Genomic DNA, 16,163 nt, shown 5'->3' on the forward strand with positions numbered 1-16,163 from the left:
TAGTAGCCTTTAAGGTGATACTCTTAATTTTCATTTTAGTACTTCATTTTACTACTTCTGCCGTTTATTTGTTTGTGACTGCAGCTTTGACCAGCCCATAAATGTTTTTTTTATTATGTAAAGTATGCAGGGTCACATTGAGGAGAAGCTAAAGGAGAGAGAACTATAAATGAGAGGACGCAATAGCAGATGGGAGATTATTAATGGGAGATTATCTCCTCTCCTTGAAGGAGAGAAGGCAAGATTATTACACCAAGGAGATCATAGGCCACAGAGCAGAAACCAGTAGTAGCAAGGGACCATGTCAGCTCCCCCTGCCCATGAAAAGAGCTCCATCACCAATGGGAACAGCACTAGCTATAAGGTTGCTTTTTTGCAGCTAGAGAGGCACTTCTTGACATGTAGGGAACACATACACATCTATGCTTCAATCTTAAAAACAATTTCCTGGGAGTAAGCCACATTAAATAAAATGGGGCTTACTTCCAAGTAGACCAGTTTAGCATTGCTCCAATAACCTAAATTCTCATCTCCCTTGCAGGCTTTAGCACTGTAGAAATGGACAGCATTTTTCAAATTTTAAGCAACTAATTTTAGACCCTTTACTATAGGAGGAGAGCAGCATACACCGGCTGTGACGCAAGTTAGCCACTTTTTTTTGTAAATGGACATTATTTTATTTCTATAAATTTTAGATCCCCCCACTGATTGTTCACCCTCATACTATTGTTACATTGTGTGTGTTTGGTGTGGGGTTATAATATAGCAACATTCTAGCTACAAACTGAGTTTAAGAGAAGCTGCTACTTATCCAATTACAATCCTCTTTAAGTACACTATTGGTATGCCAATAATTGGCCTGACATAGGTAATGAATAAATCTATAACATTCCAAGATAGGAAGGGTCCAGAAGTCATTGTAGGCAGATTAGTTATGTAAATTGTAATTGATTCTTATTGGAATCTGTATCATTTGTATAGTTAAGTTTCACTGAGCTCCCTGTTTATTTGATTATACTGAACTAATAATGCCACAGCTTCAAACCTTGTTGTGCATAGCAGAGAATAACGTAAACTCTACATATCTAGAAAGTCAGCACATGATTCCTGGAATTAAATATATAGATATTATTCAAAATTCTCAGTCACTAGCATATTCAGTTAAATTATAGGGCCAAACTACACGTTACAGGTGACATAGAGCTTTTTAAGTTTTCCAGATGTTTTTTGTGTTTAATGCAGTGGCAACAGCTCTAAATCTCTTCATTGCAATCACACTTTGGAGGAATTGTTAAACTATTTCTTTTATGCCATTTTCCTACTTTAAATAATCCCTACTCAATACCCCCGGGGCTAATAATAGTGTTTGGAGTTCAATTTAGATCAGGAAAATGGCATGGAAAACATCTTGAAATGCACCCTCTCTCCCCCAGCACCATTGTTCCAATCAAATTCCAATTGGATTCTCCATCAACGAAATAAAACAAAATATTGGAAAACTTGTTTATGGATCTCCGACATAACATGTAGTTAAATTCTTAGATTCACATCTAAACATGCCTATAAAGATGACTATTTTGGTGATTAAATATTTTAAGCAGCTTGGGGCATGTTTATGAAATCTTTCTAGTTGATGTTACAGCAGAAAATAATCTTTAGGGTGTAATAATTTAAAATCATGATCCTCAAATGGAACTGGGCATCATGTGACTAAATCCCTACTGAATAATGTTCTTAAATGAAATTTGCCTCTACTGGATTCAGCCTAGCTTTGTTAGTATAGTATAGAAAGCCAGCACGGTGTAGTGGTTAAGAGCAGTGGTTTGGAGCGGTGGACTCTGATCTGGAGAGCCAGGTTTGATTCCCCACTCCTCCACATGAGCGGCAGAGGCTAATCTGATGAACTGGATTTGTTTCCCCACTCCTACACACAAAGCCAGCTTGGTGACCTTGGTCTAGTCACAGCTCTTTTAGAGCTCTCTCAGCCCCACCTCCCTCACAGGGTGTCTGTTGTGGGGAGGGGAAGGGAAGGAGATTGTAAGCAGGTTTGATTCTCCCTTAAGTGGTAGAGAAAGTCGGCATATAAAAACCAACTCTTCTTCTTCATCATCTGTCTGGTGTGAGTGTATCTAAAGGATATCTTGACTATGTGTTAACCATGAGAATGGCCCCAGTGGAGCTGTTCCAATGGAACAGATCTGTTCTGTCCTCCCCTTCCTGCTGCAATCCTCTGAACTTCTCCAAAAGGGCTCCTGAAGGTCAGGGGACTCTTAAAAATAACGTACCGCATGGCATGGAGAGCTGCAGTTCTGTTCATGGCCCTAACAGCCCAAATTGGCCCAAATTCATCAGAACTTGGAAGCTAGGCAGAGTTGGCCACAGCTATTACTTGGATGGGAGACCACCAAGGAAGATTGGGTTTGCTACATGGAGGAAAGCAACTGCAAACCATTTTTGCTAATCTCTTGCCTGGAACACCCCATGGATGGGTCAGTTGTAATTCGACACATTCTTCTTCATGGACACTGACCTTTGTATCCAATCCAGATACTGTGGATGGAGGTCATCATTCTTATGTAGTAAAGAATACATTTGTAATCTGGCAATGTACTTGAGGTTGCCATTTTATGCATACTAAATTCCAGTAGGTTAACTGTGTTAGGCTGTCGCAGCAAAAAGAACAGTCCTGATGGCAGACCAAAGATTAAGAAACATTGTGCAGTAAAAAGCATAGTGAACTGAGAGTTGGTCCTATTGAACAAAGAAAAACTTACTTCTGCGTAAATCTGCTAAGATTTGTCTGTAAAAGTATCCTGCCCTTTAAGCATATTGTGAGAAATCCGTGTTTCATATGTATGATTGTATACAGATTGCTCACAATTTTTCTCAATGTAAAACAACTGTCGCGTTGTGTGTGATATCCTCTCTTCCCTTCTGTGCATATTACCTGAGAAAGAGGAGTCCTGGGCATTTTGTTTGCATCACAGTCATTTTCATTACAACTTTAGTGTTTGATGAGGTAAGGTACACAAGCCCAAGGCTCAATACCACATCCTGTGCATGAATAAACTACCCATCTGATTTGTTCATGGACCAGTCAAAGGGAGACTGTTTTCATTGTCAAGCACTGAGAGATACAAATTTGTATTTGAAAAGCTCTACGTAAACATCTTCTTGAAAAGAAGCATTGAACTAGTCTTATGCTCACATGATCCAACTACTTTGTTCTATCTTTAATGAGCAAGAAATGTTGTCCAGGTTAGATTGGCTATTGACTCTGGAAAATAATTCCAATGTTGGAAAAAGCAAGAAGGCTTTGGTTCATTTTACCTCCCATGCTGCTTGTTCAGTGGGGAAGGGTGTGAGGGTTTTACCTCAGCACCAGGTTGGGGGGGTACGGTAGTATTGGATCTTTGCTTGTGGTCTTTTAGTTGTATAAAATATAATCTAACATATGAATTTCCTGTCAGTATACTATAGCCAAATGACTGAAGCTTCTTCTCTGTGAGAAATTACTATTTTATGAAGTTCTTTCTTTCTTTCTTTCTTTCTTTCTTTCTTTCTTTCTTTCTTTCTTTCTTTCTTTTCTTTTCTTTTCTTTTCTTTTCTTTTCTTTTCTTTTCTCTCTCTCTCTCTCTCTCTCTCTCTCACACACACACACACACACACACACACTGAAAATACCAGGAAAGAATGGGGTCAAAATAAATAAACTATCAACTAAATGTGAAATTAATATTCTTCTAGCATGAGAACCTTTTTATCAATATCATTTTCGACTGCTCCACTGTATGTGCTGTTACATCCTGGTTTGCTTTTATTGACTGTTTTTATTGGCATTTTTTAATTTACACAAATTGTTTTATTGACATGCTTTAGTGATATGATTTATTTTTTATTGGGGAAAAGATTCATGACTGGTTTGATTTTTGTGCCAGGAATCCTTACAGTCCAATCCTAAACAGAGTTACACCCTTCTAAGTTACACCCTTCTAAGTCAAACGGCTTAGTGTGTAATTCTGCTTAGGACTGCACTGCTAGTATCTCAGGTGCTAATGCATTTTGGGGGTATAATGATTCCTTGGTTTCATTTCACATTCTTCCAACCACATCTCATATATATAGAAGATGGTAGTTTAGCATTCTAATGTGCACCCTTTACTCTTATTCTCACTCTTTTTTAAATCTTTAGGTTGAACATGGCCTTGTAAAGATGTGGAATGATTCTGTAAATAATGGTGGCCAATGGAAAAGAGCAGAAATACATCTAGGGAAACTGAGGAGTTTTGAAGTCATATTTGAAGGCATTCGAGCCAAAGATCTTGGAGGAGGAGCAGCAATAGATGACATTGAATACAAGAACTGCAGTGCAAGTAAGACACAATGTATTGTGTTCCATTTCAAAAAATCGTCAGCATGGCGTAGGTTTGCTAGGTACTCCCTGGCAACCAGTGGGAATTGGGGGGTGGGGACTTACTGGCTGAAAACTAGGTCTAGGCCTGCATCACTGGTGATGTGGGGATGCTCTGGTATTGGGGCAAAACCTCTATGTTATAAGTAGGGTTACCAACTGCCAAGTAGTAGCAGGAGATCTCCTGCTAATTCAACTAATCTCCAGCCGATAGAGATCGGATCACCTGGAGAAAAATGGCCGCTTTGGCAATTGAAGTCTATGGCATTGAAGTCCCTCCCCTCACCAAACCCCACCCTCCTCAGGCTCCGCCCAAAAAATCTCCTGCCGGTGGCGAAGAGCGACCTGGTAACCACAGTTATAACTCATTTTTACCATAGAGTTTTTGCCCAAATATCAGAGCTTCCATTTGTAACCAGTTCCATGATGATGTCACTTCCATTGCACAGCAGAAATGATATTGCCATGTTGCCAGTGACACAGGTTGAGGCCTAGTTTTCCTGCCATTAAGTCCCCAGCTGGCCAGCTGATTGGCGCCAGAAAGAGGGGCCCTGGATCAGAGGCCTAGAATGGTGTAATTGTCAGAGTGTTGGGCCAGAAATTTGTAGGTCTGAATCCCCACTTTGCCATGGAAACTTGCTGGGTGATTTTGGACTACTCTAAGCCTAACCTACTTCATAGGTTCATTATGAAGGTAAAATGAGGGTTGCCAGCTCCAGGTTGGGAAATACCTGGAGATTTTTGGGGCAGAGCCTGAGGAGGGTGGGGTTTGGAGAGGGGAGGGACTTCAATGCCATAGAGTCCAGTTGCCAAAATGACCATTTTCTCCAGGCGAACTGATCTCTATCAGCTGGAGATCACTTGTAATAGCAGGAGATCGCCAGCTAGTACCTGGAGGTTGGCAACCCTATTGATACTATTCTTAATACTAAATTGGGTGACTTTGACAGGGCAGGGCCCCTGCTAATTATGAAGGTTTGTTCACAAGTATTTTTATTTAAAAAATGGAACGTTCAGGAGCAAGCCTAAAAAACAAATGTCATTTTATGAGTGCTGTGTAGCTCCCATCACTTCTTGGCCCCGTCAACCCCTGAGAACAAAATGAAAGAAGGAGCACCACCAACTAGAGGACATACAAAAAGAGAGAACAAAGTCAAGAAAGACGATTTATAAGGAGCTCAAAAAACTCTACATGACAGCAAAGTAATGCTTGATTAATGCACCCAAGTAAATGTGGGGGCAGAATGGAGTACTTATTTGAGATTCCATCCATGGGTAGATTTCAGTTTTGAATGCTTCCTTTGCATTAAAAAAACTTCCTACAAATAGAAAGGCTCTGCCCCCACCTCTTTCCTTGCTGTGTGGATTTTCTATTTACAGCAAGTTTTTGACATAGGGAAGCATTTTAAAATATGATCCTCCATCTGGATGCAGTAGAGTCCACTATTTCTCCTCAGCCTTTTACCGCCACAGTCTCTTGCATGTATAAATCACATGTGGATCTTAAGTACAAAAACATTTCTTTGTATTGAACATGTACATTGCTGTGATTTTGTTCAAATTTGGATGGGGGGAGACTTTTTAAATCATTCCTTGTTGCGATGCCCTTGAAGGTGGTACACTTAGATATTGAAATACAATGTGTGAGGGAACTAACTTGTTCTCTGTTGCTCCAGAGACTAGGACACGGAGTAATGGATTTAAACTAATAGAAAAGCGATTCCACCTAAACATTAGGAAGAACTTTCTAACTGTGAGGGCTGTTCGACAGTGGAATGTGCTGCCTCGGAGGGTGGTGGAGTCCCCGTCTTTGGAGGTCTTTAAGCAGAGGCTAGATGGCCATCTGTCAGGAGTGCTTTGATTATGGGATCCTGCATGGTGGGGGGAGGGTTGGGGTCACTGGGGATGTGGGGGGAGGTAGTTGTTAATTTCCTGCATTGTGCAGGGAGTTGGACTAGATGACCCTGGTGGTCCCTTCCAACTCTATGATTCTATGAATGTCTACAATACCCTTTCCTTGTGGAATACCTCTTTGAGAAGCTGCCTCTTTTTTGGTTCTGCCTATCAACCAACGAATTTTCAAGGTTCACCACATACTTCTCTTAAATGAGCAAAACTAGCACATGAAAATAGATGGGAGTTTGGGAAAATGAGAAAAGTGAATGCTGGTGTTTTAGCTCAGCCCTTTTTATACCTTTGGGAAGACATGCCTTCTTCACAGTCTACCCTGTGACTGACCAACTAATATTAACCACTGAAATAGGGTCAAGGATAATTACAGTCCCCAACATAGATCCCCCTCCAAGAAAGGAAGATGCTTTAGTTGTTGACGTTCTTTCTGTTATACCACTTTTCTTTGAATTAAACAAAAATGGATTGATATTCATACGACAAAGCAATTTTGGAAGCTATATGGCCAAAATCAGATTTTTGTAGCCATTCCAAGCTCACTGTGTGCAGTTGTGTTGTGCTATGTTCTGTTCTAAGGTCCTCGTTCACTTATCTGACTTTGTACTTACCAACTCTAGCAAAACTGTGTCTACCATAGTCGCTAAATCTCATCTGGTGTTATGTCTGTCAGTTTGTATGTAGCTTTCTACTGAGTAGTGGAAGCAGTCCCTTCACCTCCTGTCCCTCTTGTATCATTCTCACATACAGATACTCAAATTTTACATCTCAATCACATTGATCAGCTCCTTTCCATTTCTGTACCTGATTTACTCTTCATCAATAAACATCCGAGCTTGAAGTTCATATTGTCGGATACAGAGAGAATTACATTTTGACATGTCTGTGCTGTAGCTTGCATTCACAGACTCTTGATATCTTAGCCAATGAAGTCTTGTTTATTGTAGGACCCACCAGGCAAAGCTGTGATGCCTTGAGCCAGAATTCTCCATGAGTCAATATAATTTGTGAAGTCTGGTCTGTGTCAGAGTTGATGCCTGTCTTCTGATTAGATCTGGTCTTCTACATGACACATGTGGCTGGGTAAAATTCCCTACAGCTTTTGAACTGAAAGTGCACAATATTCAATAAGACTTCTGGCTTCTGCCTGAGGAAATGTGTTATCTAGGGTTTACTAGAGATGACTGTCAAGGTCATCCACAGCCAAAGACTTTACTGATGAACAAGCCGATAAAATGTCACTGTTCCTATAAGTATCCGAGTATGTGGCAGTGCATACTGATACTATGAAGCCTGAAAATAAAAGCAAAATGTTCACCAAAATCCTTTTAAATTTACGTGTTAAGCTTCATTGGCCACGGACTGAATTTCACTTCTCATAAATGTTTCTGAACTTGTCCTTAATATGTATCTTAATTTTTCTCAGGGGAGAAGACTTCTTGACAGTTCTACATTCTAAAAAGTGTTTAAAGTAATGACAGTTGGCATTATAGTATGGGGCAAAAGAGACATAATGATTGTGGGCCAGTGTAGTGTATGTATAGAGTGTTGGACTTAAACTAGGGAAACCGCAGTCCAAATCTCTTTTCAGATCTGAATTACAGTGTACAACCTTAGGCCAGTCATCTGCATACAGATGTCACAACCAGCTGTAATTAACCTGTGCTTTTTGTATATGTAGTAAAGTCACAAGAGCCTTGTGGCATAGAGTGGTAAGCTGCAATACTGCAGTCCCAAGCTCTGCTCACGACCTGAGTTCGATCCCAACGGAAGTTGGTTTCAGGTAGCCGGCTCAAGGTTGATTCAGCCTTCCATCCTTCCGAGGTCGGTTAAACGAGTACCCAGCTTGCTGGGGATAAAGGGAAGATGACTGGGGAAGGCACTGGCAAACCACCCCATAAACAAAGTCTGCCTAGAAAACGTCGGGATGTGACATCACCCCATGGTTCAGGAATGACCTGGTGCTTGCACAGGGGACCTTTACCTAGAAAAGTCACATCTGACATATGGTGACCCCTGGTGGTGTTTTCAAGGCAAGAGACATTCATAGGTAGTTTGCCATTGCCTGCCTCTGCGTCACGACACTGCTATTCCTCGAAGGTCTCCCATCCAAATAGTAGCCAGGGTTGACCCTGCTTAGCTTCTGAGATCTGATGAGATCAGGCCAAACCTAGTTGATCTTCTCTTTTAATGACTCCCCAGGTTTCAAATGAATTGGACAAAGGGGTCCAATTTAACAGTCCTTTGAATAATGTGCCCCCAAGTCATTCCCTCTGCATAGTGCAAAGCAGGGGTTCCTAATTGGTGCCTGGGGGGTACCACAGCGCCCACCCTTTCTTAGCACCCACCAAGTGTTTTTAGAAAGTTGGTGTGGCCAGGTGAAGTCCTGCCCAGAAGGATTTCTGAGTGCCCACTGGAGATCTGATTGGCTGTGCAGATTAAATTAACAGTTCAGCAACAGCTGCCACTGTGGTGTTGATTTTATTTTCTCTCCGACTCATTTTCCCCAGTGTGTCTTTAAAATTTGCTCCTCTTATCCAATGCTATTGGGCTTCCTCTGTGTGAGGGGTTGGCTCCATCTCCCACATGGCCATTTTGTGGTTGCACCCATCACCCTGAATCAGAATTCAAAAGGTGCCCACAGACTCACAAAATTGGAGACCCCTGGTGCAGAGAGTTACAAAATCCTTGAAAACTCAATCCAATGAAAATTAAAGTGGAAGTGGAAGAAGAAGAGTTGGTTTTTATGTGCTGACTTTCTCTACCACTTAAGGAAGAATCAAACTGGCTTACAATCACCTTCTCTCCCCCTACCCACTACAGACACTATGTGAGGTAGGTGGGGCTGAGAGAGCTCTAAGAGAGCTGAGACTAGTCCTAGGTCATCCAGCTGGTTTCATGTGTAGGAGTGGGGAAACCAACCCAGTTCACCAGATTATCATCCGCCACTCATGTGGAGGAGTAGAGTGGGGAATCAAACCCGGTTCTCCAGATTAGAGTGTGGAGTTCTATTCTTGGTGCAAGCATTGGTTCATGGAGGAAATTTCCACTTTTAACATCTTTATTTTGGCTGTGGTATGAACAAATAGTCATCACAGTCTGAACATATGAAACTGCCTTATACTTAATCAGATCAGCTGTCCATCTAGTTCAATTTTTTTCTGCTATGTCCTGCAGACTTCTTCAAGCAGAGTAGCATCATTTCCAGCACCTGCTATCTGAGACCTTCAGCACACAAAATCCCAATTGCTGCTGCTCTCTGCTGTCAAATTGCTCCATTTTGGAGGCAGGGCATTGATATTTTTAATATTTAGAAATGTATACCCTGATTTTCTGCCCAATGAGGGCCCAAGGTGGCTAACAACATCAGTCTCCCCTCCTCCATTTTATCATCACAACAACCACTCTGTGAGGTAAATTTGGTTGAGAGAGAGGGACGTGCCCAAAATCACCCAGTAAGCTTCTATTGCAGAGTAAGGATTTGAACCTGGTTTTCGCAGACTCTAGGCAGGGGATTGATATAGCATTATTATGTTACATATTTCTAAGACTCTTCTAGATTCTGTATTATAACGGATTTCATTCCCTTGACTCCCTAAAGTAAACTTCCCTTTTGAAAATAGGCCACATAGATGGTCCTTCTTCTTCTTCTTCTTCTTCTTCTTTATTAATCAAGAGTTCTGAATCCGAGTATAATGGATATTCTGTACCAATTGTACTGGTAACCCAGTTCCACCTGTCTGAATATGGCTTCGTGTTAACATGATTACATTTGCTAGCTGTCTTCAGTGCCATTGATTATGTGATGTGGCTGACCGATACAAATGCCCATCAATAGTATGTTATAAATTCAAGAGGCCTTGCAGGATTTTGATTTGTAATGGGTAAGAAAATAACAAGAAAGCAACAGCAACCATAAAAGGAGCTAGGAGGCTATATCCAAAGCAATGAGATTTGATTTGTATATATTGCATTTTAAACTTATTATTGATTCTCCTCTGGGAGGAATTGTGAAACAGTAGTATGGTCTTTTCATTGTCACAAAAAGTATAGTACTTAGAAAACTTTTAAACACAGTAATACAACATTCATATATCTTATTTTTTATGAGGGCCAGATATGACATAAATGTCACTTGGTCAGGCCGGGCCATGCCTCACCAGCCCAGAGCATAAAAATACACAATATAAAACACTACCAGATCTGCAAAAACATTTACCCTCTACCAAATGCCCTTTGAAATAAAACCATTTTACATGCCTTCCTGAATGCAAAGTGAAGATGCCCTCTGTATCCATTCTTCTAAGCCATTCCAAAGGACTGGGCCTACCACAAAAAATGCCCACAGCCTGATGGTTCCCAGACAGACAATCCTAAGGGAGGATGCCACAAGGAGAAGACTATCTGAAGAATGCATCTGGGGCCTGGGAGTTGTGGTTCAACAAGCATGAGGGCCTTAGCTGTAAAGGCAATACATTTTTTAGATCCTTATTAAAATTAATAATTATCCTCCACCGCACCCCAGTCAAAACTCAGTCTGCAGTTGCCTTCAGTTTGCTAAACTGAAGAAGAAGAGCTGGTGTTTTTTTATCCCACTTTTTCTCTATCTTTTAAGGAGTCTCAAAATGGCTTACAATCACCTTCCCTTCCCCTCCCCACAACAGACACCTTGTGTGGTAGGTGAGGCTGAGAGAGTTCAGAGAGAACTGTGGCTAGCCAAGGTCACCCAGCAGGCTTCATGTGGAGGAGTGGGGAAACAAGATTAGAGTCCTCTGCTCATGTGGAGGAGCAGGGAATCAAACACGGTTCTCCAGTTTAGAGCCCACCGTTCTTAACCCCTACACCTCTTTTTAAAACCCAATTTCAAACTTTTCTGAGTCTCCAATTTAGAGCAATATGCTTATTGAGCTATTGAATTAATTTGCAAAGCTACTGCATACATTATTCAAATTGGTTCTTGTAGGTTATCCGGGCTGTGTAACCGTGGTCTTGGTATTTTCTTTCCTGACATTTCGCCCGCAGCTGTGGCAGGCATCTTCAGAGGAGTAACACTGAAGGACACTGTCCTTCAGTGTTACTCCTCTGAAGATGCCTGCCACAGCTGCGGGCGAAACGTCAGGAAAGAAAATACCAAGACCACGGTTACACAGCCTGGATAACCTACAAGAACCAATGAACTCTGACCGTGGAAGCCTTCGACAATATTATTCAAATTCTTTCTGGGCCTCTTTATTTACTCAGTATGGTGCCACAAAACTTGCCGTTGAAATTCCATGATGTTTTTAAATATGCTACAACCGCAGCCAGAATGGTTCTGGCAAGAACTTGGAAGCAAACCCATATATCCGAAATAGAAGACTGGAAAGATAAACTGTTAGAATATGCCAGTATGGCTAAAATGACTTTTGAGTTAAATTTAAAACCTAATGAATCTACAGAGCAATTTGATGAGAAATGGGCGTCATTTTAAACGTATATGAATTGTAGTTAACTGAATGAAGTACGCCGGCTTAAATATTCATAACAGGCTATGTATTAATTAACATGTTTCAACTAACTGCTAAGTAAACTCTGGATTTCTTCATAACAGAATATTAACGTGGCATAAGTAGATTAACTGAATGATATTTTATAATCATTTTTTATTCAAAGAATGTATCACAATGTATCATAACTGACTAAAATTTTTTGTTGTATTTAACTGAGCTTACTACCTAATACTATATTGTTTTTATATATATAACGTTTTACCTTTCCCTTTTTTTCCCCTGTACCCTTCCCAATATATAATTAAAAACTTATTAAAAAAAATTCTTTCTGGGCCTCGCACAGGCTCTCAGTTAACCACAATATTAAGATCATTTACCGTTTATTAAAAATTTCCAAGAAATACGTCTGGGCCTCTGCTTTTTAGTCGCCCCAGTAGGGAGGTTTGAGTTGGGCCCATTCCACCCTCTCTAATAATTTGGAAATTGTTGGTATACACCAAAGAACGCATTTGACTTTCATTGTGCAAAATGAATTTTTAACGCTTAATCTTGATGTGATCAAACTCCCAGGTTGGCTACCACACAGCATGTGCTGTTCTTTCAGTACTTTTTCTTCTTCAGTCCAGCAACTCACCATAGGTTGTCCTATGAATACGCTTGAGAAGCACAGCAGGTGAAAACTGGAAATTCTTTAAAAATGCATGCATTTGCTGTACTGTTACACTAGCTTGCTTTGTCTTTTTAAAAAAATCCAACATTTTATTCCTGGCTGATTTGAAGGGAAGTTGTAAAATTTGTTTGGGGGAAAGAAATGTTCCTTTCTTTTATCTGTGGTACTCTTTGTACAGTTGGTATGTACATTTGAGTTGATTTGGGATTTAACAGACATGCTGTATTTAACATAAAGGAATATTAATAGCAAGGGATACCAGCTTCTATCGAGGAAAGCACACAAGTTTTTAAAGGATTGTTCTCATTTCTGCCTAAGGAGCAGCCCCAGAACTCCAAAACTTGCCCTCTGTTTAACAAACCATGTTTAAAGGCAGTGCCGCTGGTGGCAGCTTGGACTACTCTATTGCCCACAAGGCTTAATGGATAAGACCTCTACTTGAAACCCTGGAGAGCCACTGCTGGTCTGAGTAGACAATATTGACTTTGATGGACCAAGGGCCTGATTCAGTATAAGGCAGCTTCATGTGTTCATGTGTACATAGACATTCTGGTAAATTAATTAAATAATTGCCTACATATGAGCCAAATCTAACATTGCTTGAATGTGGTGATTGAGCAAACCCAAACCAGCAACGTGTTGCAAAGACAATGAATAATTCAAAATTAAATACTTGTAATAGTGTTATTCAAACTATCATATACACTATATACAATGAACTTGGTTTACAAACTGAACTGTATATACCAAAGAACACAAAATTAAACTACAGAACATAGGTACAATGTCCATTTTTTGCAGTCCTTTTAGCTGTATAGAACGTCTTGTCATTCAAGAGGTAAGAAGGTCAGTTCTTCATTTAAACAGAAGCCCGGTTGTCTTTCTGTTTCGGCTTAACAAAAAAGCCTTCCTCAGCGGCCACTACAAAAATACAGCAATATACACAATGCAAAATGGTCTATAAATAACAGGAATCAAAAGTAAGCATTATAGGAATAAACAAACAATTGATACTTACACGCGAGCTGTTACTAACTGGCTTTCGCGTTGGCAAAGTAGCCCTGAGTACGGAGAGCATTTAAAGAGTCTAGTCACCTGATACAAGGAGACCATGTGAGCAGAATGTTTTAAAGTGACAGAACCATATAGTGTAAGTGATGTACTTGCTCATAGGTAACATGCTAGATCTAGCGATGTGTTTAGTCCTTTAGGATGTAAGGAATCGAACATATGTATGTACTTAGATTCTTGACGTCTAAGTATCAATTCAATGTCAGTTTTCTCATATTTCTTAGTGTTAGTATAACGCCATAATACAAAGAAAGAAAGTTCCTCATCAGAGTGGTTTTTCTCCAGGAAATGTGAGGTAAGGGGAGCCTCCAGAACGTGATTTCTTACTCTGGACCTGTGCTCACTGATCCGGTATTTTATAGGTCTCTGGGTTTGTCCAATATACCAGAGAGGACATGCACATCTGATCACATAAATAAGGTGCCGTGAGTCACAATTATTAAAACTATCAATTTTGAATATGCGACCCGTTACTGGGTTCGTGATTTCACGAACTGTCAGCATGTATTTGCAGCTCTGACAAGAGCCACATTTGAAATTACCTGCAGGCAAATTGGATGAGGACATAGGGCGTGATATTGGATTTATTAGTATGTCTCTAAAAGACCTGGTGCGTTTGTATGCAATCCGTGGAGGTACTTGGCAACCGGGTAGATGTTGCACCAGGTGCCAGTGTTTACGGAGAATTTGGCCAATTAGAGGTGACATGGAAGTATATTGCATCACATAAGTAAGTCGTGTAGGCTTAAGAGTGGTGCATTCTGTAATTAATGATTCCCTAGGTTTGTTATTAGTTTGATGCATAGCATTTAGAATGACATGTTTAGGGTATCCCCGTTGTAGGAGATCAGCATTCAAATTGTGTGCTGCTTGGAAAAAATCAACTAGTTGAGTTGAATTCCGTTTCAATCGAAGTAATTGGCCATATGGGATATTATTTTTTAGATGGACCGGATGGAAAGAATCATAATGCAATAAAGCATTCCTGGCCATAGACTTTTTATAGGGGCGAACGCCCAATTTACCATCAGAATTTTTGTAAACGGTCACATCTAGAAACGGAATTGACTCTAAATTACATGCCCCACTCAATTGAATATTTAGATCTTGTTCATTAATCCATTGGTTAAATTGCATGAAACTATGTGCATCTTGCATAGCCAAGCAAACATCATCTATGTAACGAAAATAAAAAAAGATCTTATTGCTAAATGGGTTATTGGTCAATATATGTGCATATTCAAATGCGATCATATAAATATTTGCAATTGAGGGCGCACAGGCGCTCCCCATGGCGACCCCATGTATCTGCAAATAAAATTCCTCATCATATACAAAGTAGTTCTTTTCCATAACAATGTCAAGTAAGTTCAAAAGAAATGGGGTCGGAGGTTGTAAGTTAGCACGTGAGTCCAATAAATCAGCAATTATAACACGTACTACGTCCGTGGGGACATTTGTGTATAGTGCGTTAACATCTAGGGTGCAAAGCACCGCAGTCAGTGGTATAGTCAGTTGTTCTATGCATGTAATAAAATGTTTAGTATCTTTAATATATGCTGGAGTTTTTAAAGTAAACTCATGAAGGAAGGATTCTAGATACTTAGCTAAGGGTTCTAAGGCAGAGGAAATCCCTGCAACGATTGGTCTACCTGGTGGAGGGCGGGTCTGTTTGTGGATTTTAGGCAGAACATAAAACTTAGGTACTTTGGGAAACTCATTATATAAATATTCAGCAGTCGCTTTTGATATGTGGTCAGCAGCTAATGCTTCATTCACCACTGTTCTAATAATCAGTTGTACTTCCTCTGTGGGGTCATGTGTCAGGCGCTTGTAAAATTGCGTATTGCTAAGTTGTCGTTTTATCTCATTGTGGTAATCTGCTTGTGATAATACCACAATGGCCCCGCCCTTATCAGCGGGTTGAATCACTATATCGGGTTGTGCTGCTAGTTTGAGTAGTGTATTCCATTCATCCTTTGACATATTGTTTTTTCTATGCATTTTCCTATGTTCAATCCTACTGATATCCCGGTTTACCACATCATGGAAGGTAGCAATAAAATGATTACTCGAGGAGGGTATGAATTTTGATTTAGGTTTGAATTTATTCACCATTTCTTCACTTGTACTATTGCCAAATTTCTCTTTCAATTTCAGGAGTCGAATGAATCTGAAAACATCAATTTTTGTTTGTAATGAAGAATATAGAGGGGTGGGTACAAAGCCCAAACCCCTTTGTAACACCTGATTCTCCTGGGCTGTAAGTGTATAATGAGAGAGATTAACCACTATCTCATTGTTCTTTCCCCTCTGCGTCTCCGAAAAGGGCGGGAGGTACCCCGTCCCCTTACATATCTGGAACGTAAATTATAGTCCCTATCGGAGGCGCGACTAGACAGGCTAGATGATTCACTATCATAGTCCCATGCTCTATTCCTATTAGTGGTTCTAGCATTGGTGGTGACCGGTTGCCCCGAATACCATGGGTAAACAACATCTTGACTATAGTCATTAGAGTCCCTTTCATATTTCTTAGTCTTATATAATTTGATGTTATCTTGGTATGCTTTAAGTTCTGACTCTAGTTGTTTCATTTTATTATCAAAAGTAG

At 40.3% G+C, this 16,163-nt stretch overlaps 1 protein-coding gene across 1 annotated transcript in view; it reads left to right on the forward strand.

Moving 5' to 3' along the window:
* Positions 1-16,163, forward strand: part of MALRD1 (MAM and LDL receptor class A domain containing 1) — a 284,449-nt gene that overhangs the window by 183,664 nt on the left and 84,622 nt on the right. The window contains 1 exon segment of the mRNA XM_056857102.1: positions 4,193-4,373. Coding sequence (XP_056713080.1) covers positions 4,193-4,373 — 181 coding nt within the window.

This window comes from Euleptes europaea, chromosome 11 (genome assembly GCF_029931775.1).
Source record: "Euleptes europaea isolate rEulEur1 chromosome 11, rEulEur1.hap1, whole genome shotgun sequence".
NCBI lineage: Eukaryota > Metazoa > Chordata > Lepidosauria > Squamata > Sphaerodactylidae > Euleptes > Euleptes europaea.